This window comes from Chelonoidis abingdonii, chromosome 7 (assembly GCF_003597395.2).
Source record: "Chelonoidis abingdonii isolate Lonesome George chromosome 7, CheloAbing_2.0, whole genome shotgun sequence".
Classification (NCBI taxonomy): Eukaryota; Metazoa; Chordata; order Testudines; family Testudinidae; genus Chelonoidis; species Chelonoidis abingdonii.
In genome coordinates this window covers 105,653,548-105,681,166 of record NC_133775.1, presented here as the reverse complement: position 1 = coordinate 105,681,166, position 27,619 = coordinate 105,653,548, and the positions used below count along the sequence as shown (strand labels likewise).

At 49.3% G+C, this 27,619-nt stretch overlaps 1 protein-coding gene and 1 non-coding gene across 2 annotated transcripts; both read left to right on the top strand.

Annotated features, from left to right (window-relative positions):
• The first annotated feature begins 311 nt into the window (after nt 1-311).
• ATOX1 (antioxidant 1 copper chaperone) lies at nt 312-10,399 on the top strand. Its single transcript, XM_032771720.2, has 4 exons — nt 312-467; nt 2,376-2,451; nt 6,029-6,204; nt 10,144-10,399. Exons 1-3 carry the CDS (start codon nt 462-464, stop codon nt 6,151-6,153), a joined length of 207 nt encoding a protein of 68 aa, XP_032627611.1. The 5' UTR covers nt 312-461; the 3' UTR covers nt 6,154-6,204; nt 10,144-10,399.
• Nucleotides 10,400-24,827: 14,428 nt separating this feature from the next.
• TRNAR-UCU (transfer RNA arginine (anticodon UCU)) lies at nt 24,828-24,912 on the top strand. Its single transcript is given in 2 exon segments — nt 24,828-24,864; nt 24,877-24,912. It is a non-coding gene; the product is annotated as a tRNA-Arg (tRNA).
• The last annotated feature ends 2,707 nt before the right edge of the window (nt 24,913-27,619 follow it).

Below are 27,619 nucleotides of genomic sequence, written 5' to 3'. Positions count from 1 at the left end.
TGAGCTCTGAGCCTCTGTCTGTGGGGTTCAGCCAGGGGGCATCATTACAGGGGGAAAATGGAGGGGGGGATTGTGTCACCCCAGAAAGCTCCATAGGGGATTGTATTAATCCTACAAGGGGAAGGGGATAATGGAGCATATAGCTCCGGGGAGGGGAGGCCAAGCTAGGTCTAGGGTCACTTGTCCCCCTTGCCTCCTAGCCAGTGACACCCTCGGCAGCCCCGGAGCCTCCTGGCAGAGCGGGGCGGCTGGTGGAGGAGCCAGGCAGCGCGGCGCCAGCTGCAGGGACGGGGCCAGGAGCCGAGCGAGCACCGCGGCCCAGAGGGAGGCATGCACCGGCCGGGAGCAGCCTGCCCCCGGGGGGAGGAGGCGGCGGCGGCGGCTGCGGCGCTGCACGTCTCGGCGGCCTGCGCCTCAGTCCGCCCGGAGCCGGGAGAGGAGCAGCATCGGCCGCCGCTGCTATGCCGGTGGGTGCGCCGGCCGCTCTCGCTGCTGCAGGCCCGGGACTGCCCCGGAGCTGGGGCGCGAACCCGGCGGCGCCAGCGGCCGCTCGTGGGGTGCAGCTGGGACGCCCCCCGTTCCCCGGGTCCCTATTGCCGGAGGGTGGAGCATCCCCCCAGCCCCTGGGCCCTTTCCGGCCTGGATTCCCACTGGCCGGGGAGGGGCCTGATCCGAATTCGCCCGAAGCCTGCTGGGGTTCGTCCCGCCGGGGATGGCGTGGGGTGGGGGGGTTGGTCCGGATACGGAGCTCAGAGGCGGATCCAGGCTTCCCCCAAAGCTGGGTGGGCCCGGGCCAGTGAATGCTGTGCCCAGCAGGGACGGAGGGGAATCGGTTCAGGCTGGGCGTTTGCCTGAAAACCAGATAATTTGTTACTAGTAGCTACAGTGGGGAAGCGCCCGGGCCTCTGGGGCTGGGGGGCCTATGGGAGATAGTCCTCAGCACAGGTTAAGGGCACCTGGTTTTCTTACTCGTGGGGGATCCTTATCCTCACGCTTGGGGGAAGCCAAAAAGCCACAAAACTAGCTCGTTCTCCTCCAAACCAACCCTTGACGTTCTCTTTTGCTGCAGAGGCTAGGAAATGCTTGAGGGTCAGGCTGCTGGGGTATTGAGACCACTGCTTGTCATCTGCTGAGCAATGTTCTCATTGGTTCCTTCTGCTCCTTTTGGGCTTGCAAAGATTGTAAGTTCCTCGGGGCAGGGACTGTCTTTGTACAAAGCCTGGCCCAATGGAGGGCTTGGTCCATGACGCCCCTTATTTATACCTCTTGCTGCCATGCAGATGTTTGCACCCAGTTTAACAGAAGGGGAGGGATTTGCCAAAGTTTTTCATTTTGGGAAAATTCTCTCAAAATCAAACTAACCTTAATGAATTTTTAAAATGGCAACGAGAACAAAAAATTGTTGTTGTTGTCTTTCTTGATGAAAACTTTCCCTTGGAGCCTTGGGAACTCAAACGCCGTGGGAGGGGGACAGAAACGGACTAAGGGCTTGACTGTACTTAAAACGCTACGGCTGCAGCGCTTCAGTGTGGACGCTACCCATACCGAAGGGAAAGGTTCTCCTGTCAGGGTAGCTAATAGGCAGCAACTAAATTGGCAGAAGAAATCTTCTGTTGACCTAGCGCTGTCCACACAGGAAGTAGGTCGGCTTAACTATGTTGCTCACGGGGTTTGGATTTTTCACACCCCTGAATGATGTAACTGGGTCAACCTAACTTTCTAGGGTCAAGGAGCCCATGTCCTAGAAGCAGCAGTAAAATGAAGGCAATTGGTTTTATTATCTGAACAGCGAACATACAGCGTTAGTGGGAAAAAAGAAATGTAGGATTCTTTCGGTTGTAATAACTGAATATGTTCATTAATAACACAGGCAAATATATGTTACTGATAGAATATCTCTGAGTAGCAGCTAGGATCATAATTAAAAATATTTGTTTTTTTTAACAATGTGCCAGTCATGTCCCTTTAATCATGTTTTCAAGGTACAGTAGTATCGTTTGTATAGCAGTGGGGTGTGTAGGTGCCACAACTATGGACAAGGATCCTATTACACGAGGCCAGCATAAGAAAAAGAGAGCCCCTGCCTCAGAGAGCGAAGAGTCTAAGAGAACACAGCAGGGGAATACAGACAGGTTGTGAAGCACAAGGAAGCAATGAGATCAAGTAACTAGATACGCAGGAGTTTGCAGAAAGCTTGGTTTTATGCCAGGCTATGGATTACGATCTGTGCCTGGTAGGACTGGGATGAGAGCACCTTTTGTATGTGATGTTATGAGGGTTTCAAACTCAGATCTCCGGCCAGTGTATTGAGATCATTGCTGACAAAGCAAGATGGGCTCCTGGTTGTCTCCCATCTGTTCTCTTCCTTATTTTAGAAGCACGAGTTCTCCGTCGACATGACCTGTGAAGGGTGCTCCAACGCGGTCACACGCGTTCTCAACAAGCTGGGAGGTGAGTGGCACTGCTCTGAGCCAGGTGGAGAATTGCACGGGGATCAACAGACAGCTTTCATGGATGTGAGAGTTTCCATACTAGCCTTAAGGGACCAACGGCTCCTATGGCAGTGAAATGGAAACTGTAGTCAAGTGCCTCACTCACACTGGCCCCCGCCTCCAGCTAATGATTGGCACATGGCAGCCCTTGCATCGGAAGAACCATTCTGGCCCAAACACTGAGAGTTTGTGTTGTTGTTATTGTGTCTGGGACATTAACTGGCCAATTGCAATGTCCAGTACATATGGACAGTGGCTGCTATTTGCAGAGGCATCTTTCCTTCCCCATATCTCCGTGGTCACAGCTGTTGCTTGCCTAGCACTGTGTGTGGAGTTAACATGAGCATCACTGGGTCACTGTGTCCTGGCAAAGTCACTCATGGTCGGGGGTAGTTCTCAATCCTACGTGGGAGGGAAGGCCTCGTTATGCTGACTCCTCCTTTGGTAAGAGACAGTGCAACCCCCCAGGACAGGAGTATTGCTTCGGACTGGCCCGCCGTGGGGGCGTTTGTCTTGGAAGCTCTGGCATGCCAGATGATGCCCTCCACCAACAGGAAGCTGCTCTGTTGGCAGGTGACATAGCCAGCACAAGCCCCTGTCAAGGCAAAGTGTGGATTGTCTGGCCTGGATGAAGGGCCATGAAATCCTGGCCCTACTGAACCCCAGGGGAGTTTTGCCGTTGATTTTAATAGAGTTGGAATTTCACCCTGTATGTTATAAATTACTTCCCTAAAGAACTGGGTCCTCACTTGGAGCCTTCACCTGCTCCCCTCTCTGCAAAACCGGCTCCCGCTTTTGTTCCTAGTGTTCAGTTTGCTCTTTGCCATGTGTGGCACCATTTCAGGACTGGGTCTGGGGAATGTTTAGGCTACTCTTGCTGCTACCTGAACACTTTGGGGCTGGCACCTCTGGCCCTGTTGGGGCCCTTCTGTCACTGATCAGTTGCATTCCTGGCAACAGACAAGAGTCTGCCAGGTGATCTTCTGCTGAGGGAAACTTGCCTGGGGCAAAGTAGCATTTCTGGGCAGCCAGGAGAAGGGGCATGAAGCAGGGGCATGCAGTGGCATTAATGCTGCACCTGTAAGAGACAGCAAGGGACAGAGCCCCTGCAGGGGACTTAGGCAGCTTCTTTCTGCACATCCTTGGCAGAGAGGCGAGCGACATCTAAAACACGACGTGCCCATTCCTTTTTAAAATCCACCCTGCCCCACCCCTTCTGGCTAATTCAGAGCCAGACCCTTCTTCCTTTGTAGACTGATGATGGGGCCTCTCATGCCCATTCTCGGGGCACTTGCGTGCCTGGGCCCGGGGAAAGACTCGTGGCAAAGAGAAGCAGAAAGGACTTTGGCCGACATTGCAGTCAGATTAGCACAGTGTTGCCCAACCAGATTCACAGAGGAGCAGTTTGGGGCTGGAGGGTTGCCTGTTCCAAACTCAGTCCTGCCCTCCCCCTGCAGATGAGCTGGGGGTCAAGCCGCTCCTTGAAAGCCACCCACCCCATTCCTGTGGGAGCCCCTGCTGCAGCTGGTTAGTCAGTAACTAATTATTGATCTGCAGTGGCAAGATGTCTAATTGGACTCTGTGACCATTGCTGAGATGGGGGAGGAATGTTGCTCAGAGCTATCTTGTAACTGCAGGAAGTTGCAGTCAACAGACTGCAGCAGTTTCTGTTCTCCTTTCAGTGCAAGGCCTCCTCCAAAACCCACTGACATCCCTGGGAGTCTTTCAGCTGACTCTGTTGGGCTTCGGACCAGGCCCTGAGAGCAGAAGGAGCAGAGGCCTGGTGCATCTAGCATACTCCTCCCAGTGCGCTGCTCCTATAGGGAGAGCTGTTGTGATTCTCCTGAGGGATATTGCCAGCTCCAGAACAAGCACAGGGAGCCCATCACTGCAGTGGGTATGGAGAAACAGGCCGACCTTTCCCGCCACTGATCAAGGAGCCTGCACTTTCCCATTCAGCTGCTTTTACCACCTCTTCCAAACGACAGCCCCCAGTCCCCATGTGTGTTACAGCGGAGTGGAGTCGGCCCGGGGTGGGTATGTTGGCAGCTACCTTCCCTACCCAGTAGAGGAGCGACTCCTCATGGAAAGCTCAGATTTGTTCAGCTTGATTGAGAGTGGGTTAGCCCAAGTTTCAGCTGGAGAGCTAAGATCACCAGGGGAATGCCCAGCCCTCCAATTGGCCTGCTGCAGCTGAAATTTTATTTATTATAGACTTCAAAAATACAATATATTGAAGCTGGTGTCTGCTGAGCTGTATTTACCAAGAAAGCCACGCTGGGGTTCCCAGATAACCAGATGGCCGCTCCCCAGCAACGTGGCAGGTGGAACAATAATTGACAGGGCAAAAAAAACCTCAGAGCGCTCTGAATGAATGCAAATGCACCCCGCGCTGGTGGCTCATGCCAGTTCTGGTTTCACATGGATGCCTCTCCCACCCTCACCCTGTGTGGCACTGCTGCATCAGGAAGAGATCAGGAAAATGCCTTTTCCCAACAGGCTGGCAGTGCTAGCCCTGAATCAGTCCAGCCTTGCTGCTTAACCTCTAGTTGGAGTAACTGCGTGCTGCTCTGGAGGCCATAGACTGTGCTGCCCTTGAAAGGGAAGGGCCAGGCGGGAGGCAGCAGGCGAGTTCTGAAGTGGATAGGTCACGGTCATACTTTTGTCTGGTGATGGTAATATGTTGACCTGCCAGCAGGAGGCGCACAAAACCTGTGTTAACAGAATATCCTTTGACTGCCCCGCTCTGTGCGATGTACTCCATGTATCCCAGGGGTAGTTTTTCTAATTAATGGTGTGCCTTGAGCTTCTGCGTTTTCAAACCCCAGCAGACAGAGGGGCCACTGGAAACTAAATTCCTGTCTCTCAGCTCAATCCTGAATCCCTGCACCCTTGGCCTGCTTCTCAGCACTTTCCTCACCAGTAGCACTTTTAAGGATTGTCTCTTTAAACCAAGGGGATGAGGACTTCTGGTGGTTGGAGGCATGGGCTGAGAAGCTCCTGACTTGCTGTCTGACCCTGGAGAATGTCACACAAGGTCCCTGGGCCTCAGTTCCCCCCTCTGTGAAAGAGGGCTAATAAGATAGGCTATACCTTCCTCCCATGGGCTGAGGTGGCAGGGAAGGAGCCCCACAAAGCGCTCTGAGACCTGTGCAGGAAAGAGGCTAAAGAAATACAGTAGAGGGGTATTCATGCCCTCTCCTGAGGTTGCAGTGAAGTCAAAAGGCTGAGTTAGCAGCGTGAGAAGCTGCATGGTTGGGGGCCTGTACCCGTGGGGCAGGATGGCACGTCCAAGCAGGAGCAGTGGTTGGATGATGTCTGAGTTTGCATCAGAGCAAGGATGGGCACACACTACCCGAGTCTTGTTTATTTTTTCAGGCTGCTCACCTGGTTCTCAATGGGATACTCAGTGCATGAGTTCTACCCCATCCGTAAGAGGGGGGAAGAGTTGCAGGGGGTGGCCTTGGCGGGTGCGCTGGTTGAAGGCTGCACGGCTGGTTCCTCTCACCCATGGGGTATCCTTTCCCCTCCCTCAGGTGTCCAGTTTGAGATCGACCTGCCCAACAAGAAGGTCTGCATTGACTCAGAGCACAGTGTCGACACCTTGCTGGCCACGCTGAAGAAAACTGGGAAAAGCACCTCCTACCTGGGGGAGAAATAACCCCCGAGCCAATGGGTCAGAGAGTCAGGCTTTCTCCACACCCCAAAGGAGGTCAGTCTGCTGCCAAGGGGCTCTCCTTACACAGCTAGCGGATGCAAGACACTGAGGAGGAACCCTGAGCTCACCCGCTCTGCCCAGGGTCCCATGTGAAGTGATGTTGGGTCAGGGCAGCCCTGACAGTGCAGTAGCAGCAGGGTTTGGGCACGTTCCAGCGTGAAGAGCTGGGTGGCAGGCTAAGTTGTGATGCCAGTGAGGTGGGACTAGGGGAGTCACGTGCCAATCTCGACACTGGCCGTAAGGAAAGTTTGGCCGGTGCTCAGTTGTGGCACGGGAGCTAAAACCACCGTAACATCCCACTCCCCTGCCCTTGCCATGAGGCACCAGCCTCCAGGGCCAGCTCCAGGCACCAGTGCAGGAAGCAGGTGCTTGGGGCGGCACGTCCGGGTCTTCGGCGGCGGGTCCCTCAGTCCCTCTCAGAGGGAAGGACCAGCTGCTGAAGAATAAAGCAGCGCAGTAGATCAGCTGCCGATCGCAGCTTTTTTTTTTTCTTTCTCTTCACCGCTTGGGGCAGCAAAAAACCTGGAGCCGGCCCTGCCAGGCCCTTGCCCCATCCGGGGCAGGATCTCGAGCTGAGGTGGAAGCATTCATAGCCAGCATGGCCGGAAGCCTACAGACTGGCCTCTCTGAATGCAGAGCTGCCGCTCCCACAGCGGTGCGTGTGTAGGGCCAGGGTGAGGGACATTAAAGAACAGTCACTGTTCCCTGGGGGAATCTTACACAGACTTTACATTTGGAAACCTGTCTGCTTTCCTCCACCCTGTTGACTGGCTGCAAATATGAGCTTTGGTTCTAGCAATTGCCCCGTTGTGGTCGCATCACCATTGCTTCTTCAGCAGCCACGTGTGATCTCTCAGAGGGAGAGTTTGTGGGGGTTGCGTGTCCCCGGACTCTGGTCCAGCAGGATGTTGAGGGAAGCCAGAGGGTGGCTCCTTCCCTTTCCCACCCCGAGATGACCAAACGGGGTGTGTGTGTGTATAGGGTGAGGGATGAGGCTGAGAGGGACTCTCTCCTCCCCCCGATGGTCCCTTCTGCCCTAGTATTAGACATGGCCCCTCATTCCGAGAGACACCCTCCTCTGTGCCAGCATGTCAGATGTGATGGGGAATGGCCAGGGAATCTGGCATTCTCCTAGGCTGACTAGACTTTCTCCCCTGGTTAAAGGATGCCTTTTGCAGCCAACTTTTCTGCCATTGGAGCAGGAACTGGGGAAGCCTGACTAGGCCGGATCCTTCTCCTTTGAGCCTCTGCTCAGAGAGAAGAATGCCTTGCACTTGCAGAGCACTTCTCATCTATAGATCTCAGGGTACTTGGCAAAAGAGGCGAGTATCACCAACCCCATTTTACAGATGGAGAATCTGAGGCACAAGAAGGGGATGTGACTTGTCCAAGGTCACCCAGCAGAACCAGGAATAGAACAGCACTCTCTGGATTCCTAGCCCAGTACCCTATCCAGTAGGCCACATGAAAGATGGGAAGGCAAATTGAGCTGGTTCCAGCAATCTCAGGGAACCCCGTCTTTGCCTCTAGTGCTTAGAGACATGACTGGGTCTTGCTTTTAGTGCTGTCAGAAACCAGCCCCTTTTCCCTACAGGGCCTGGGCCTTATCTGCTACTAAACCCAAGTAATGCGGAACACTACTTTGGTGAGAACAAGCAGAAGAGGAAATAGTTTGAATTTCATGGGACTTTTAATTGTTTGGGCTACTTTTTCTGGGGAGGTGAAAGAACACCAGCCTAGCACCATTCCCAGCAGAATCTGCGCTCTGCTAGAAAGTGCCATCAATGAAAACAAACACTGAACAACACAAAACAACCCAGCCAACAAGGTCCCTGGTGTCTCAGTAGCGCTAAAAGGGAGTAGGACACAGACCCAGAGAGACGATGGCTCAGGAGATTGCTCGTTAACTGAAGAGGCGCCAACCTCAAGTCAGTTTTTTAACCTAGCTGAGGACTTGAATACATGAGAGTGCAGAAGATGGAGCCCTAAACTAGTAACGGTTTGGTGGACACTGTGAAGGAAGACAGCGGGTTTCAGTCTGGTTCCTTGTGGGTTTCAGTCTGGTTCCTAGTGAGTAGATAGCCAAGAAGCCATCACTGCAGCTTGTGCGCTCTCTAGGACCTTTAGGGGAGAGGCTACAGACTGAACTATCCTCCTGCCACAAGAGGTTGTTTCTCCAGGTTAGGGTTGAGAGACAAGTGGGTTGAGGTAGGGAGGGGAAGCTGGCATTGTTACTGCATGTGCTGTACCTTGGATATGCCAAGCTGTCCATCTGGGCTCGTCTACATTAGCAAAGTTGCACCAGTTTAATGAAGTAGATTTAAGATCTATCTAGTTCAAGCAGTGCAGATCCCTAATGTAGACATACTTAAACCAGTTTGTGTTGGTAAATTCCTGAATTAAGATAAAGCAATTGAAGTGAGGATTAAATTGGTTTGTGTGTGTGTCTGTGTTAGGGATTTGCATTACTTGAACTAAATGGGTTTAACAAAACTGATATTAAATCAGTGCAACTTTGCTAATGTAGAGAAGCCCTGAATTCTTCTAAAATGTTGTTTGAAGAAAGATCCTGGTTTTAAGAAAATGTTGTTAGTAAAAAAAAAATGAGTAACACAAAAATTTATGAAATCTCAGACTCTGTTTTTAAACATAAAACACTAAAGAAATATTCCATGAACAGGAAAGAATAGGAAGCCAAGAAGTCCTGAGTTTGTTGCTCTGCAGGTGACTCATTATATGGTCTTGTGCAAGTCACTCAATCTTTTTATGACTCAGTCTCCCTCTCACACTGTTAGCCAATCAGAGCTCAGGTAGGGAGAAGCTGAGTTCTCAAATTATGAATATTTATGGCCCTACCCATCATTCACCATTTTCTAACGTAGTAAATGTACAACTAATAAGAATCTGAAAATATTTACACCTCTACCCCGATATAATGCGACCCGATATAACACAATAATGGATATAACACAATAAAGCAGTGCTCTAGGGGGGAGAAGAGGGGCTGTGCTTTCCAGCAGATCAAAGCAAGTTCGATGTAATGTGGTTTCACCTATAAAGTGGTAAGATTTTTTGGCTCCCGAGGACAGCGTTATATCGGGGTAGAGGTGTACTTATATAATTGCTTAAATAAATGTACATAATTATAGCGTACCCTCCTAGGTAGCAAACAGATGGACCAAGTCTATTGTAAAGGCTCTGTCTGTTTAGTTGTAAATCAATATGTATTAGTGGTTATATCAACCAATGAGAATGCACCTGAAGGACAAATGGAAAAGATGATTTGATTATTTAGATTGAGCCTTTCCAATTGGTGATTTAAATCATGATTTAAATTGCCTTGATTGAAATCAATCCACCCTGGAGGACTCTTTGCTTAGGGTTAAATTTTCAGGATTGCTGGGCACTGACCCATCCTGCACGTGCCCATTGCCTCTGAAAGTCTGGCCTTTATCTTTAGTGTAGCGCTCTGACGATTGGAAGCACTGGGCAGAGAATGGACTTGGATCACGTACATTATATTTGTTGCTGTTTAAATGGGCACCGGCTACTTGAAAATCATTGTTAGAAAATCCTTTGTCTACCCTTGTTACAAGGAACCTCTTCAGATAAGTGTAGCTGGAGGACAGTAAATGTTTTCCTCTCTTTTCAGGTAGTTTGCTTTACATCTGCCGCAATACTTCTCATGCAGCCAGTCACTTCCTGCGTATATTGCACACAGCAAGAAGGGAGAGGATTTTTTCTTTAAAATGAGGATACTAGTTGTGAAACCACATGCACTGGCTGGAGGGTCCTGGGGGGAGTTAATACCTGGAATTCTTCCGTTCCTATTTTGAAATAGACTAGATGTCAGGTTGCTGAGTTTCCTTTAAGGTTTAACCAGCAGGGGGCACCCCAGTATAACTCCCCTCCCCACTGTCCTTGTTTTTGCAGGAGCGCTGACATGATGGCTTCAGTGAGAAGATGGCCTGCGTACAGATCTGTTGACACCCTCTGTCATTTGACCCCGGATACTCTGCCAGATGTTGGAAAGAAGGAGGCTGGGAGGAGGAAGGACCCTCAGAGTAAAGGACCATGATCTACTTGAACCATAGTTTGTAAAACTCCCCTCTTGAAATGGAGAGTTCATGTATGCTCTCCCTCTCTGGCCTTGCAGTAAATGAAGGAGATGCTTCTCTTTTCAAATACATCTTCCGGTGCCTGGTGTTTTCTTCTGCCAGGAGAGGTGGCTGATGCACAAGTAGGGCTCTTAGAAATAGGAGACTGCTTGTTACTTAGGAGAGGATCCCCAAGCTGCTTGTTCTCCAGGGAACTTGCACTGAGCCTTGTGTGCTGGCTACAGTCGGCTTGAGATAATGTCTCTGGAGAGCTGAGTTCAAATGCTAATGAGGTGATAAGTCACATGAGTTGGTGTCTCAATGGACCTTTGTTATAGTCAGACTTTGCAGCGGGGGGAGGGGGAGTCGCTAGAAATGTGGAAGAAGCACAAGATTTGCTGAGTGGATCCTTTGGACGTATCATTTTCCCCCTATCCCTAAGAAACAGTTATATTACAGTAGCACCTAGTGATCCCAGCTGAGATCAGGGCCCCGTGCTGAACATATACGTGCTTAGAGACAGACCCCGTACTCAAGGTCACACTGTAGGTCAGTGACCGAGACTGGAATAGAACCCAGGTCTCCTGGCTGCTAGTCCAGCGTCCCGTTTACTAGCCCATGCTGCTGCTTAACCCACATTAGTGTCCACCTGCTGTTTAATTGAGATTTCCTTTGTGATTCCTGCTCCAGCACCCCCTGTCTGTCCCCTCCCACTATCTGCTACCTACTGGCTGCATTTAGTATCATCGGCAATTAGTACCTCCCTTATGCACCATCTTCCAGCCACTGTGGCTGAGTCCTGACATCATTAGAAAGTCACCGTGGCTAGGATAGATCATGGATGGTGGCTGGTCCTGTCGCACAGTGTGCCATTTTACTCATCTACATCAGTCTTCCTGGGGCAAAGGGAGTTTGTTCTAGTTCAGCTTCTTTGTGAGCATCACTGAATTAACCCTTGTTATAGCTCTGAGCAGCAGCAGACCCTCTAGTTAAGGCTGAGCTCTAGTTTCCATTCGAAGAGCCCCTTTTCAGATGCCGATGGCACTTGCCAAGATATTCCTCTTGGGCTGACATTTTTCCAGTCATTTCCAACCAAAAGCTAATTCTGAGTAAAATCAGTTCTGCTGCATTTGAGTTCTATGAACTTTGGTGCTGGGGTGTGGGTATAATAGATTGCCATGTGTTCTGATATTTAAAAAAAACCAAAGGAAGTATTTCTTCACACAACACACAGTCAACCTGTGGAACTCTTTGCCTGAGGATGTTCCGAAGGCCAAGACTATAACCGGAACGTATGTAGTTAAAAAATAACTACATACGTTCATGGAGGATAGGTCCATCAATGGCTCTTAGCCAGGATGGGCAGGGATGGTGTCCCTAGCCTCCGTTTGCCAGAAGCTGGGAATGAGCAATGGGATGGATCACTTGATAATTCCCTGTTCTGTTCATTCGCTCTGAGGCACCTGGCAATGGCCACTGTCAGAAGACAGGATACTGGGCTAGATGGACCTTTGGTCTGACCCAGTATGGCCATTCTTACCTTCTTATTTTTGGCTCTGGCAATTGTCTGAAGCTGGAAACATCAAACTGGCTTGTTTTACAGCCTTCCTCAAGGAAGGAAAATCAACTCAAGCTTGAAGGCAATCCGTTTAGAATTTTAAGACATGGATATTTTCATGCATGCATATTTAGGTCATTGTCCATTGAGTTGTGACCACGCCAAGTTTAGAGAGGTTTAGAACGCTGGCTTTTCTCTGGCACACGTTAGCTCAGATCTAAAATATTCCACAGCCGTGGCTAAACTGCTGTAAGCTATAAGCCCTCTGTTAAGGAACATGTCTCTGATATGGACGCCCAATTTTTCCTCTTAAAAGACCATAGGAACTAAATGCTGAAACCTAATGTTAATGTGACATTAAAGTTATGCTATAAAGCACCTACATGTCAAGCGAGCTAAAGGGCTAGATCCCTGCCCCGTTCCTTCTGGGTTGTGCCACTCCAGCAGCCAGAGCCCAGCTGATCTGCCTTGCTGAGGATTCCCTCAGTGCAGGAGAATCTCTAGGTGGCTTGGTGCTGGCACAGCTGCCTGGGCACCACCCCTCTCCCCGCCCATGGTGAGGGAGAACTTCCTCGGGGGAAGTGGGCATGGCCAGATTACTCCTGCACTCCAGCAATCGCTGTGTTGGTCTGACTTCTTTGGGGCCAGGGGTAGCCTGTGTAATTTAGAGCCGTCCCAGAATTGGGGACATGCAGAGAGGAGTTAAAGCCACTTTTGCCATCCTAACTTCCATTTCTAGCTCTGCTACCACTGAGGATATGTCTACACAGCAAAAGAACCAACCCAGATAGCAGCAAGTCTCAGAACCCAGGTCAGCTGACTTGGGCTCATCTTCCAGGGCTAAAAACAGCAGTGTAGCCAGTCCAGCAAAGGGGAAGGGTCTCAGAACCCAGGCCCAGATTTGACTATCTACACTGGATCAGTTGAGCTTGGCTCTGAGACTTGCTGCCATGGGGTTGGGTTGTTTTTTTTGCCATATAGATATACCCTGAGCGTCAGACTCAGCTGTTCCACCCAGAATGTTACCTTGGCTGCATGAGACACATCTTGTATTTTCATTTACTAAACACCCTCTCCACCTCTTTCCTCATCAATTGTGTCCAGTTTTGGGGCCCCCACTACAGAAGAGAGTTGGACAAATTAGAGAGAGTCCAGCGGAGAGCAATGAAAATGATCAGGAGCAGGGGCACATGACTTACGAGGACAGACTGAGGGAACTGGGATTATTTAGTCTACAGAAGAGAAGAGTGAGGGGGGATTTAATAGCAGCCTTCAGCTACCTGAAGGGAGTTCCAAAGAGGATGGAGCATGGCTGTTCTCAGTGGTACCAGATGACAGAACAAGGAGCAATGCTCTCAAGTTGCAGTGGGGGCAGTAAAGGTTGGATATTAGGAAACACTATTTCACTAGGAGCACTAGAATGGGTTACCTAGGAAGGTGGTGGAATTTCCATCCTTAGAGGTTTTTAAGGTCATGCTTGACAAAGCCCTGGCTAGGATGATTTAGTTGGGGTTGGTCCTACTTTGAGTAGGGGGTTGGACTAGATGACCTCCTGACGTCTCTTCCAACACTAATCTTCTGATTCTGTGATTGATTCTATGGAAGACAGGGTCAAAATTCAAAATGATCTGGACAAATTGGAGAAACGGTCTGAGGTAAACCGGATGGAGTTCAATAAAGACAAATGCAAAGTGCTCCACTTAGGAAGGAACAATCAGTTTCACACATACAGAATGGGAAGAGACTGTCTAGGAAGGAGAATGGCAGAAAGAGATCTAGGGGTCATAGTGGACCACAAGCTAAATATGAGTCAACAGTGTGATACTGTTGCAAAAAAAGCAAACGTGATTCTGGGATGCATTAACAGGTGTGTTGTAAACAAGACACGAGAAGTCATTCTTCCGCTCTACTCTGCGCTGGTTAGGCCTCAACTGGAGTATTGTGTCCAGTTCTGGGCACCGCATTTCAAGAAAGATGTGGAGAAATTGGAGAGGGTCCAGAGAAGAGCAACAAGAATGATTAAAGGTCTTGAGAACATGACCTATGAAGGAAGGCTGAAAGAATTGGGTTGGTTTAGTTTGGAAAAGAGAAGACTGAGAGGGGACATGATAGCAGTTTTCAGGTATCTAAAAGGGTGTCATCAGGAGGAGGGAGAAAACTTGTTCACCTTAGCCTCTAATGATAGAACAAGAAGCAATGGGCTTAAACTGCAGCAAGGGAGATTTAGGTTGGACATTAGGAAAAAGTTCCTAACTGTCAGGGTAGTTAAACACTGGAATAAATTGCCTAGGGAGGTTGTGGAATCTCCATCTCTGGAGATATTTAAGAGTAGATTAGATAAATGTCTATCAGGGATGGTCTAGACAGTATTTGGTCCTGCCATGAGGGCAGGGGACTGGAGTCGACCTCTCGAGGTCCCTTCCAGTCCTAGAGTCTGTGAATCTATGAATCAAATGCAAACACTGCTAGTATTTATGGAATCTTTCCTAAGAACTACACAGGATGTGCATTGGAGCCACGTTAACGGAGTGGGCTTCTGGAATTTCCAGCTGTTATGCACCCAGTTTCTTCACCTTACCCTTGGGTTCACATTAACTAGCTTTATTTATTGACTCAATGTTCTTTGCTTTGGATTTCCGTCTTGCCTAGGTATGGCAGACATGGCTGGGCATTTATTTTAGGAGCCAGTCACAACGTACATGTGTTGCCTATTTTATTTATTTATTTATTTATTTATTGAGGGGGCGGGGAAGTCTGGTATTAGCTTGGCAAGGAGGTGAAGGAAATGGTGTCACATGAAGGCACAGCTCCCAGCTCTGCTCGTTGGTAGTTGAGTGGAAACAGCAGTCTTTAAAGAGCTAGCCCTCCCTGCCAAACCAGCAGGCATTGCGGCCTTGCTGCGTTTGGAGAGGAAAATCACTGACTGTCCCACTGTAAATCAGAGAATTTTCCCTCATGTCTTTGCTATGGTGTTTCCCAGAGATGCTGGCACCCTCGCTCCCGTCAACATCAGTGTGGATTGAGGCATCTCCCGCCATGAGACCAGCCACGCATCTGTGGGTCCCATCTACGCTACCGATGGCAGAGCAGTGGATCTCAAAATATGCTAGGCACAGCAAGGGCTTAACTGTGCCGTGGCTCCGGTGGTACAATGCCCCATGCCAGTGGGGCAGTGGGCAGGTTCAGTGCTGCCCAGAGCTCACCTGAGGCAGTCGCTGTACGACCCTGATGTGCCACTGTGGCTGGTAGCTTGGTACAGCATCTGCACTCGCTCCTGTGTGCTCAGCCCATGGAGAGCTGGGCAGCCCCTTGGGAGCTCTCCTTGGGCCCCTGTTTGCAGATGCACATGGAAGCCATGTGCAGAGCGCCGCTAGTTAATCGAAAATTAAGTGGGAGCCTCGCCCTGTGGATAAAACAGGTTCAGAGGGACAAGGGGGTGGGTGAGTGGTGGTTGGGCACAGCATGGCTGTGACATGTGCCAGGCCAAGTATCAGCCTGTCCTACAGAGCACTCTGGGGTGCCCTGCGTACAAGGGCTCTCTGACTACCCAGCTTTCTGCAGCACTTCACAACCCCCCCAGATGCCATTAACCTCTGCCTCTTAGGCCTGCCTCTCATTTGCTAAAAACACAGGCAAGCAGAAGCCACTTTATTCCTTAAATGCCAGTAGGCTTGTTGGGGACGGGAGATAAGGCCTGGATTGGGATTAAGATGCTGTGTGTGGATGAAGCTGAGAAAAACTCCTTGACTCCCCAAGACTGTGCAAACTTCTTGCTATTGGTTCAAATGAGCATCTGCTGGGAGCGGCAGATGCATGACAGACTCGTCATTGGTGCCTGGACGCAGCTGACAAATTCACTGTAGCGAGCCGGTGTCCCAGGGCTGATGTCCATCCCCATGCCCCTATCTGCCTTGGGGTTTGAGAAATACCTCTGGATGTGTCTAGCTATGGGCCATCATTATCATAGGATACTGCTCTCTTCCCCCTGCCATTATCTCATAGTGAGAACAAAACCCTGTCATTACGGCCCCCATAATTTTCCTGCTGCGCTCAGCCTGGTGGGTTCCAGCAGCAGCCTCTGTGCCCAGTGCAGATGCCAGTAACAGCAGCTTGCTATGGAGACAAACCCTCCCAGCCCTTTAGTGGGTGGGATTGCGTCACACAGCGATGTGCTTGGGGGTTTTTGTGTGTTAAACTTGGCAGGCACCGGAGGTTGGCGTCTTCTCGTGCCTGGGTAGGCGCAGAGTGGGCAGCGGCAGTGCATTCTCCCCAGGGCTGGCACCCATCCTGCACCACTGGAGGGCCCAAGAGAGAGGAGTGTGGTGTTCATGCCCAGTGAGAACAGACCCTGCCAATGGTGGTATGTGTTCCTGTCCGGTTGGACCTGGACAGGCATCCGGCGCTCATTTCTCATGCACTTCAGATCCTGCCGGGCACTGGAGTCTTTCCCTGGCCCCAGGTGTAGCCTGAGCCAATGGGCTGTGTGAAGAGCAGGTCAAGCAGGGCTTAACCTCTTCTTTGCTTAGTTGTGGCTGAGAGGAGGCCTGGGGCTGCTCAGCCCCCACTCTCACAGCCCCTTAGCTGCAATACCTGCCCTTAGGTGGTGAAGAAGCATAGTCATAGGTCCTCCCACTGCTTGCTTCCTGCCACCCCCTCCCCCCACCTCCTGCCTCCAGGGAGCAGAAATTGGAGGGCTCGTTGTTCCATAACCCCTTCTGCCCCGGAAGGAGTGTGCTGACCAGCAGGATTCCCCCGAGCACAGAGCTGCTCGTACCAGGTGGCCGTTAACACATGCTGCAGCGCGGCAGCATTCTGAGCATGTTAATGTAAAATCCCCAAAGAATTCAGCAGGATTAATGTTATGTGAGAGCAGAGGGAGCGGCACAAGCCTGATTCACTGCATCCCCCTACCCCGAGCAGAGCCTTGGCCTTGCGGGACAATGGGACGGCTCCGGGATTCCACAACCTTGCTAGCTTATCAAAGGAACAGAGCATTTCATCCAGTCCTCACAACAACCACAAGGACACGCTCTTCCTCGCAGCCTTGCGTCCTTTCTGATAAGAAGATAAACATTTGTGGGAATCTAATTTTCTCGCTGTCTCAGTTACCAGCAAACCACTATATTTTATAACCCACTACCCTACGGATTCCCAGTGCCACACAATACACGTCCTTCCCCAAAAGCATAGTCTAAAGATCCACTGTGATCATCCTGGCGTTGGCGGGTGGATAACCTTTTAGCTTTCAGTCTTTCTTTGATGGCAAGGTGTGAGAAGTCCAGTCATGCATTGGCAAAAAGCAGCTTCACCGGCTATTCTGTAGCCGTTTAAGGAACACTGGGTTTTCCACTCTTTGTAATTAACAAGTGACATTGTGGGTCTGGTGTAGGGCAAAGGAGCAGTTAGATCATGTGGAACAGCCAGGAAATGAGAGAGTTTCCAAAATAACATTTGCCCGGTGTGTAAAGCAAAGGAAGGCGACCACAGACAAATGGTCCGTCTGATAGGTTTGAAAGTGAAAACACTGGGCAAACTGTAAACTCTTAAAGATCTTTTTGAAAGAGGAGGGATGGTTTGTCTTATGGGAATCTCAGGCTTTCTTCCTTTGGTAACAATCCAGCTGGCACATGGTGTGAAGGGTAATGAGCATTAGCCATTTACAATGGGGAATTCATTAAACCAAGACAGGGATTTTCTGGCATTTGCCTATTAAAATTTCACTTTTAAATTTGAGCTGTGAAACAACATGCTCAGTGCAACACAGAGGCAGGCTCACACCTTCGGTTTGGCTCTGCCCCCCCCCCCACTACTGCTCTGGAGCAACCATGAGCTAGAGGTGGAGGGGTTCAAACAGGGAAACTGGTGGAGAACTTTTGGGTGCCTCTCTGAACTGAACCTGAACTTCAGCCTTTAGGTTCACCCATTCTACAGGGGGAACCAGGGCTTAAGAGAAGGAGGAGTACAAAGATTCAAATCCAAGGACAGAACCAGGCTCAGAATATTCTCTACCTGCCATCAAATAAATAAAAGGAAGTATTTTCTCACACAGCGCACAGTCAACCTGTGGAAATCCTTGCCGAGGATGTTGTGAAGGCTAAGACCATAAGAGGGTTCAAAAAAGAACTAGATAAGTTTATGTGAGGATAGGTCTATCAATGGCAATTAGCCAGGATGGCAGGCATGGTGTCCCTAGCCTCTGTTTGCCAGAAGCTGGGAATGAGCAACAGGGGATGGATCATTTTAGGATTCCCTGTTCTTTTCATTCCTTCTGGGGCGTCTAGCATTGGCCACTGTCGGAAGACAGGAAACTGGGCTAGATGGACCTTTGGCTGACCAGTAGGGCCATTCTTATGTTCTCATCATGCAACCGGGGGTTAATTTACTTTCCTGCACCTTATTGCTCACTCGGATCCAGAGGAGATTGCCGACTAGCCAAGACAGCCGTGCCAGTGCACATCAGCACTGTCCTCTGACCATTCCAGGCACCTTTCTGTGCTGTGAATGTAGCACAGAGGGGAAAGCGGACACAACTTGGCAAACATCTGTTACAGGCCTCCCCAACAGATGCTAAAATCAGGAAAAGAACATCTATTAACAAGCTTATTAATGTCTGAATATGGAAACACACACACCAGTGAAGCCAGTGTGCAAACATTTGATTTCAGAGTGACTCTATAAAAGCCTAGGAAAGGTGGTCAGAGCCAAGTTTAAAAATCAAGTGCAGAATCACATCTCCCAGTGCTGGGGAATGTAAAGCACCGCAAAGAGCTGTGTTTTGCTTCTTGTTCTCAGTAATTTGGCCTGGTGTCTAGCTCAGGGCTGGCTTCAGGTTCCACTGTAGAACTGAAGCTATTCAACCATTTTGCTAGAGCAGATTGGGGAAGGAAAGAAAACAAGTCAAATGAGATGCAGAAATGTAGCTCTTGTGGCGGATATAGTTTGTAAGAGCCCCGTGCTTCTTTGGGCCTTGGGCTGACGGGGAACGGATTGACTTGGAGGGGCTGATTAGCATGGCTGCTTTCACGGCGGCAAGCTGCCGCAGGAAGAGGCATTTTCGGGTGGCGGGGGGTAGTAGGTTGGGAGACATCTCTCATGATGATCAAATTACAAATGAATGGCAGAAGCCTTGGAGCCTATCGCTAGCACTCTGCCACAAACGTCCCGCTTCTTCCTGACTTGCAGAGAGATGGGTTCCATTCTCTGGATGCTTCACAGAATGCAAAGGACATGCTGAGCTTTTGCTGACGTACCCAAGGCAATTTTGCCACTGCAACAATACAATACATAAGACTGACTTATCTATCTAGCTCTCTTTCAGAGGCACAAGACAGTCTCTATCTAATGTAAACTTAGAAGACACTTCTCTGTGGTAAGCACTGTTTCCATAGCTACCTAACAGCAGGGTCTTGCACCTTGTAATAGTTGCCTTTTCCGTTGGAGACAGAACTGGACTGATATGGATCACGAATCTGAGCCCATCTGCAATTCCTTCATTACCTTCTATCTGCCATCACACACTGCATCATTACTGTAGCACTTTCCAGTGTGTGGGAAATGCTAGACAATTCTCTGACACTACGATAAGTAGTGCTACATTTGCCCTTTCCTTCACCAGGCAATCCTAATAGAATGTCAATGGAGCTGCAGATTGGGTAGCTGAGGGCACAATTTAGCTACGGTAAGTGGGGTATTGCAATGCTTAAACAAACCATCCAGCTCCTGCTGTTATAAAATTACCCCAGTGCTATACAATATACTTCCATACCCATCTCAGAGTTCGAGATCACAGTGCATATTTTAACTAGATAGATCGAGAAGTTGGCAAATCATGAAGACTCTACAGCTTGTTGTCCCCCTGCAGAAGAAATGAGGAAGGAATCAGAGGGAGTCCATTGCACCATAGTGGTGCCTCTCCCTAATAAATTAGGGGGCTAAAATCCTCCAGTTTGCTCTTGGTGTGCTCTTCTGGGAATCCCATTTTGCCATACGCAGGCCTCTGGGCACGAGTTTGACCCAGAAGCAGTTGTGTAGCAATCTGCAGGCTGGATTTAGGTGCAACAATGCCAGTCATCAAAAACAGGAGTCGCTCGTTTCATCCATCACGATGACCTAACAAAGTGTGCAGCTATTTCAGTAATTAATTCCATGATGATATTGGTCAGAAATGTGTTTCAAACCTGGGCCATCTGAACTGCAGCTTACCCAGACAATGACTAGTGCAGAGAGAGATAACAGCACAGATTGATTGCAGAATGGGGGCTGCGCGGAGCGGCTCCCAAAAGCCTTGAAAATGACGGGAGGGAAGTGAAGATGTAAATTTCCACTCCCTAAGTGAAAAGAGTTCTTTGTTATAAGGTTCTCTGTACAATGCAGATACTGGGAGACACTGTACCAGGGTGTTTAAATTGTTATGCTATATGAATTGGTGCCAGAAATAAATAAATGTGCCTGCTTCTAGATACGACCCGGTTGCAATTGACTTTCCCTATTACATTTTGCAATGAAAAAGAGCATGAGAATAATTAATAGACTTTTCCAAATCATAGAGGCTGGGGAGAACCACCAGCACTGCATGCAGAGCATGATGCTAAACTCAAACCTAGTCAAAAGGACATGGGGACAAAATTGCTAGAAAACTTGGCGACGATCCAGGTCACTCTCTGCTGAGGGCATCTGGCTTTGATCATCAAATGGTTCCATGGCCATGGGGTCTCAGGACCCATCGTTTCTAGTGGTTACTCAAATAATACCCATTGGCTTGCTAAAAAAGGCCGTCTTCATGTAAGTGGAGATGTGTCCCCATTACTAACTTCGGAGGGAGTTTTTTGGTTGGGCAACCTCCCACACTTAAAAGGACTGGGGGGAGGCCAATGCTCCAGGTCCAAAGATCTGACTGACAGTGCGGGCAGGCTAACAGTAGTCAGGAGGCCAGGGTGGGTCCCCTCTCCCTGTGAGCTGGAATTTGGGTCAGACGAGTGGAGGCAGAGCTAGAGAAGCAGGGGCCCAAGTAGCTGGGGAGCAATGCAAGGCCAGCCAGAGGGCCAGAAAAAGGAGCCCAGGAACAGTCAAGAAGCTGGGAGCAGAGTCGTGGAGAGCAACCCACAAAGCAGAGGCGTGGGGAGTCAGAGTGCACACAGAGCCAGGGAGAGCAACTGGGGCCGGCAAGGGGGACCCTGGGCAAGGGCCAGTTTGCAGAAAGACACCCAGCCAAGAGTCCTTGCAGGCCAGACTGGGAGGGGGATCTTAACCCGATGGGGGGGTGACACTGGAAGAAGGGTCCACCACTCAAAGCCCAGAGTGTGTGGCGCCACCAGAGGCAAGTGTCCAACCCCAGCATTTGCAGCACAGCCAGAGCCTGAAGAGGAGGCCTGGGACGTCAGAACAGAGAGTGAACTGCCCTGATGTTCCAGAGACACTGTTGTGATGTTCCCTGTCACAGAGCTGGTGTGATGTGTTTCCTTTAAACAACTTTCCCAATTTTCCTTATTTTTTTAAATTAAATGCTGATTAAATAACTTGATTTTGGCTTTAAATTATTTGAAATGTAATCGTGCGGTTCAGGGAGGTGCACACTGCAAAGAGAGTACCCCGGAGTGGGGACACCCTAGCGCCTATGCTGGGTGACCACAGAAGAGTTGGGGGTTGAGCCCCCCAGGAATCCTGGCCCAGCCTTGTCGGGGTTACGAGGACTCTGCCAAACAGAAGAATGCAAGGGAGTCCTCAAGGGCAGGGAGCCTCTGGGTAAAGGAAGTGGGAGCGAGGACTCAGATCCTTCCACTAGCCCATTTCACCGGGGTAGTGCAGAAGCCAGGAAAGTTCCCCACAATAGCAGGACCATTCCCCTGCTTATATTCAGCCTAGGGCTAGTCAGGAGGCTGCAGATGCATATGTGGCCATGGTGATCCTGGCATCTGGGATCTCCAGGCTTCTACTGCAGGTTGCAGTAAGTTGTTCCTAGGACTTTGACAAAAGAACCAATTGGTTCACAATGGGGCTGCCCATCTAGTAAATGATACACATCCCTCAGAGCTCATCACCCTGGCCCTCAGCTTGCTGCACTGAACATGGGGTCAAATTCAAGGTCATGGTGCTAATCCTCAAAACCCTCTAAGGGGCCAGTACGGCTTACCTAAAAGACCCCTTCTGTTTCTACCACCAGGACAGGCGGGGTGGTGCTGTCAACAACAAGGGTGAGGCTAATGAATGCAGGAATGAAAGCTCCTTTGGTAGCTGGTCCTAGCCTGTGGAACTCACTTCCACAAGAGATTAGCATGACCACAAATCTTGCCTCACTCCAAAAAAATGCAGAACCCACTCTGTCTTTGAGATAATAATAATTATAATGTTACATTAAATGCTGTCTCTAGAGGAATGGTGACCAGGAGTCATAGACAGCAATGTGGTCTGGTGGATATGACAGTAGAGCAGGACTCAGGAGATGTGGGTTTAATTCCTGGCACTGCTGCTGCTTTGCTGGTTAGCCTTGGGTGAGTAATTTCTCCTGTGCCCCAGTTCCCCCAGGAGGGTGGTAGGGATAAATATATTAACAATGATGTGGTATTCAAATGCTACAGCAGTGGGGACCATACACATAACTTTGCCAGCTGTCTTTTTACTAACGGGGGCAGCCAGTCTGTAACTACAGGATCCTCTCATGTCAGAATCTTCTCTGCAGGTCTCCTCTCTAAGACCAGAGAAAGGGAGGATTTTCTTAAAGAACTTTTGTTATTAACTAAAAAGGCCTTTCGAAGAATTTAAATCATCCAAAGGAGCTTTGCTCGGAGTGAGAGCACTGGGCTGGGGATCAGGATTTCTGGGTGCTCTTCCCAGCTCTCGCACTCACGTGATCTGTGACTTCGGGTAAGTCGCTGATGCTCTGTGGACCTGGTTTTCCCAATATGAAAAACTGTGATCCACCTGAGTAAAGCAAAGTGAGTGCAAAGTGTGACCACTCAATCACTTTTCTATTAGCCAAAGCCAGACAGAGGAGAATAAAACAATTCTCTGAGCTGAGCAGTTCTTATCTTCTGTTTGTTTTGGGAGAGCACAGCTGGGCCTCTCCTAACTGCATTCCAACCCTACTCTGAAAGAAGGGAATAGTGAAATCTCAGGTTTCAGGCCATCAGCTGATTGCCACAGGGAGCTGGGAGGCATTTTCCCCTCATGTGCATCATTGCATTTCTGGCCAGAGACATGATGGGTCTTTTCACCTTTCTCTGAATTATCAGGCACTGCTGGATTGATGCTCTGGGATCCTAGCTGAGCAATCTCTTTTGGATCTTGGTGAATCATTTTTAAAAATCCTCTGGAAACTTACAAGATACATATATGCCTAAGCCCTGTGTTCCTGCCATTAATGAGGTTCCTTTCTCAGCCTTGCTACCATCCGGGATGCTGGAGCAGGTTAGCACCTCTCCGAAGTGCTGTCTTGTGCAACAGGATCTCACCTTTCACTTAGAAAAACCAAGTCAGTCTCTGGTTGCCATGGCTCCAAAGAAAATCTTGAAAATATGAGGGGAGTGTAACCAATGCAGTCATGTCTGCCTGCAGAGCCTGAAAGAAGGGCCTGGCTCTGAGAAGAGTGAACATCTCGAGTCACCAGGCAAGTCCTTTGAAGCCCAGAGAGCATGCGTGATCATAGTTTAAATATCTATGGAACCTACCCTGAGCATCATCTCCAGCAGGTGGGGTTTATTTTCTAGGCAGAGCTTGGAAAGGTATTACCATTTTTTAAATCCCTTCTGCTATGGGGGGAGCTGAACTCATGGCACCAAGGGTGGGAAATTTTAGGATAGAAAAATGCTTATTTTAGTAGACAGTCTGTTTCCAGCCTGCTGATTCATTTACCTCCCTAATCTTGTCTCCCAAGAGATGAGGCCTCCCCCACGTCCAGTGACTCATGTCAAGCCAGGCCTAGGTAGACAAGCCCTGATCAACTCATGCCATGTACTAGCTGTAAGTCTTCTTGCAAGTTTTTCTGTCTCGGGGATTCTGCTTTTGTTACACTTGTGTCTCTTATGAAAGTGAAACATGTAGCAGGAGTGTCCGGAAATGAGATTGTCCTGCAGTCAGGGAAGAGATGCAGGCAGATTTAGGGACCCATCCCAGTGTTTCTCACTGTAATTCCTGTGGGGGGCAGTAGACATTAGGAAAATGCAGAACAGGCAAAGCCAACTGTTATTGTGGTATTGTGGTAGCACCTAGGAGCACCTGGACCCTATTGCACTAGGCACTGTACAAATGCAGACCAAAAAGACGTCCCCATCCCTGAAGAGCTTACGATTTACGGTTTCCTCTCCTTGCAGGATAATAGTAATTCATTCAGCTCTCTGGCCTCACTGTCAAAGTTCATGCCTACAGGGATCTTGGCAGCATGTTGTCCTGTGATTTCCTCCCCAGTGGAATGAAGGAAGTGGAATATTGTTGGGCAGGGGGGAGGAAGCCCCAGGCTTTGCTCTGGTGTTTTTGCAAGACAGCCCATGTTTGGCTAGAGGGGTCTGCCCTAGTCTCAAACCACTCAGATGAGATTCATCCTGAAAAACCATTATGCTCAAGGAACAGGAGGCAGCTGGGAGCTTAGTACCTGAGGATCAATGTGGTTTATGCTTAGAGGTATGAATAATTTTCTCCAGCTCTGCCTTTTCAGAGGCCTTCCGCTACCATGGGATTCCCTATGACTTGCAGTAGCTATGTACCCACAGATATGTCATGTCTTGTACAACACATGTATAGCTTTGTCTTGGCTGAATGTCTGGCAGTGAAGCCACCTGTCTGTAAAGACCCTGCAGCAAGCAGTGCCTGATGACATGCTCAGCATGTCATTTCCTACAGACACAGTAATCAATGTCGTTTGTGGATCTTCAGACTTTGATTTTAAGAAGGACATCTGAGCAGCAATGTGGCAGTTGTTCATGGGCTGCTTTGGCATATAATATCTCCAGTCTTTTCCCTTCAAAAAAGGTGGCTCTGTGGTGCAATGGATAGTGTGTTGGACTTCTAGAGGCTGAAGGGATTCAAAGGTTCTGGGTTCAAGTCCCAGCAGAGTCACATTTTTGGGAGGGGGAGGGATAGCTCAGTGGTTTGAGCATTGGCCTGTTAAGCCCAGGGGTGAGTTCAATCCTTAAAGGGGTCATTTAGGGATCTGGGGCAAAAATCTTTCTGGGGTTGGTCCTGCTTTGAGCAGGGGGTTGGACTAGATGACCTCCTGAGGTCCCTGATATTCTATGATTCTTTCTTACCCACCTGAGCTGGGGGGGTGTACAGCTGGCTCCCCCTCCTTTATGGCAGCCAAGGAATCCCCCATGCTGAATGCATCCAATTAAGAGCAGCCTTTCTACTGGCACAAAGGGACCTTAGCATGAACTGTACCAGGATCCAGCCCCAGAGCCTTTCCAAAGTCCTTCTCTGGGCTACTAATAGCAGCTGGGCTCATTAACATAGACACCTTTTTAAAAAGGATCCAAGTGTGAAATGGCCTTGTCTGTGGCAGCACACGAGGGGCTGAGAAACGATGCTCTGCAGGGAGTGACCTCTCTTACCTGGCATCTGGCAATGGCTGCAGGGCTTGGCCGTGTTACCAACATACAGAGAGAGGCTAAGGCCATTTTCTCGGGTCACTGCGTGATAAAAGACGAGTAAGCAGGTGAGTGGGGTTTAGGCTGGCCTTCCAGGCCATTGTATTGTCCCACAGGACCTAACTCCACCCGCTAAGCTTTATTCTACAAGCGGAAAAAGAGTTTGAAGATAGTTTTCTTTGATAGGATAACGAGCCTTGTGGATAAGGGAGAAGCGGTGGATGTGGTATACCTAGACTTTAGTAAGGCATTTGATACAGTCTCGCATGATATCCTTATCAATAAACTAGGCAAATACAATTTAGATGGGGCTACTGTAAGGTGTGTGCATAACTGGCTGGATAACCGTACTCAGAGAGTAGTTATTAATGGCTCCCAATCCTGCTGGAAAAGGTATAACAAGTGAGGTTCCACAGGGGTCGTTTTGGGACCGGCTCTGTTCAATATCTTTCATCAATGACTTAGATGTTGGCATAGAAAGTACACTTATTAAGTTTGCAGACGATACCAACGGGAGGGATTGCAACTGCTTTGGAGACAGGGTCAAAATTCAAATGATCTGGACAAATTGGAGAAATGGTCTGAGGTAAACCGGATGAAGTTCAATAAAGACAAATGCAAAGTGCTCCACTAGGAAGGAACAATCAGTTTCACCACATACAGAATGGGAAGAGACTGTCTGGAGGCGTATGGCAGAAAGAGATCTAGGGTCATAGGTGGACCACATGCAACTGAATATGAGTCAACAGTGTGATACGTGTTGCAAAAAAAGCAAACGTGATTCTGGATGCATAACAGGTGTTTGTAAACAAGACCCGAGAAGTCATTCTTCGCTCTACCTCGCGCTGGTAGGCCTCAACTAGAGTATGTGTCCAGTTCTGGGCACCGCATTTCAAGAAAGATGTGGAGACAATTGGGAGGGTCCAGAGAAGAGCAACAAGAGATAAGGTCTTGAGAACATGACCTATGAAGGAAGGCTGAAAGAATTGGGTTTATTTAGTTTGGAAAAGAGAAGACTGAGAGGGGACATGATAGCAGTTTTCAGGTATCTAAAAGGGTGTCATCAGGAGGAGGGAGAAAACTTGTTCACCTTAGCCTCTAATGATAGAACAAGAAGCAATGGGCTTAAACTGCAGCAAAGGAGATTTAGATTGGACATTAGGAAAAAGTTCCTAACTGTCAGGGTAGTTAAACACTGGAATAAATTGCCTAGGGATGTTGTGGAATCTCCATCTCTGGAGATATTTAAGAGTAGATTAGATAAATGTCCATCAGGGATGGTCTAGACAGTATTTGGTCCTGCCATGAAGGCAGGGGACTGGACTTGATGGCCTCTCGAGGTCCCTTCCAGTCCTAGAGTCTATGAATCTATGAATCTATCGACGTATGTTGGAATTGACATTTCCCCTTATTTATGTTGTCCCCGGGTCCGGTGTTAAAATACCTGTGCCCTCCAAACTGCAGTCAAAAGATAATAAAACACTCAGCTCAGTGGGGAAAAAATGATTCCAGGGCCATATTCATTGAGCTAAATACTTGTGTCAGGCCCATCCTGGACAAGTCTGGGGCTCCTTTTACAACTCCACTGTTATTATCTCACGGTTTCCTCTCCATTTGGTTTCTTAATTCAGCTGCTGCTCTGCCAGGGAAGAAGCCAAGGAAAGCAGACCTGCGGCTGATGGGGTTTTTAGGAGGTGAGGATGGGTTTCTTTGGGGGATGGTTGATTGCTTTTGAAGGGGCAATCCAGCCCTCCTTGGGTTGTTTGCGTAGTGAGGGTAAGAGGTGATAGACTGAACATCTTGGAGAGTGAAGCTGGGCACAGGGCAGGTTCAGCTATATCAATAGTGCCACCCTGAGCTGCACCATCCTCCCAACAGACCTCAGTCCTGGCCAGAAGAGGGCAGTTCAGACTCTGTGACCCACTGAATCTTTGGTCTCCAGCAAGGTGCTGGAGATGTGGACACTTGTCCACTGCTGTATATGGCTGTCTTAAACTAGGGATCTGGCCCTTCCCACACTGTCTGGCTTCTCCAATCTCCGGCACCAACTCCTCCTGCTCCTGTATCTGCTTCCCTTCTCTGCCCCACCACCGAGAGCTGCACCTTCTGCACAACAAGATGTCAGCATGAAATTTACCAAGGCAGGTATCCACTGGAGCTCAGAGTGTCAATAAGAACGG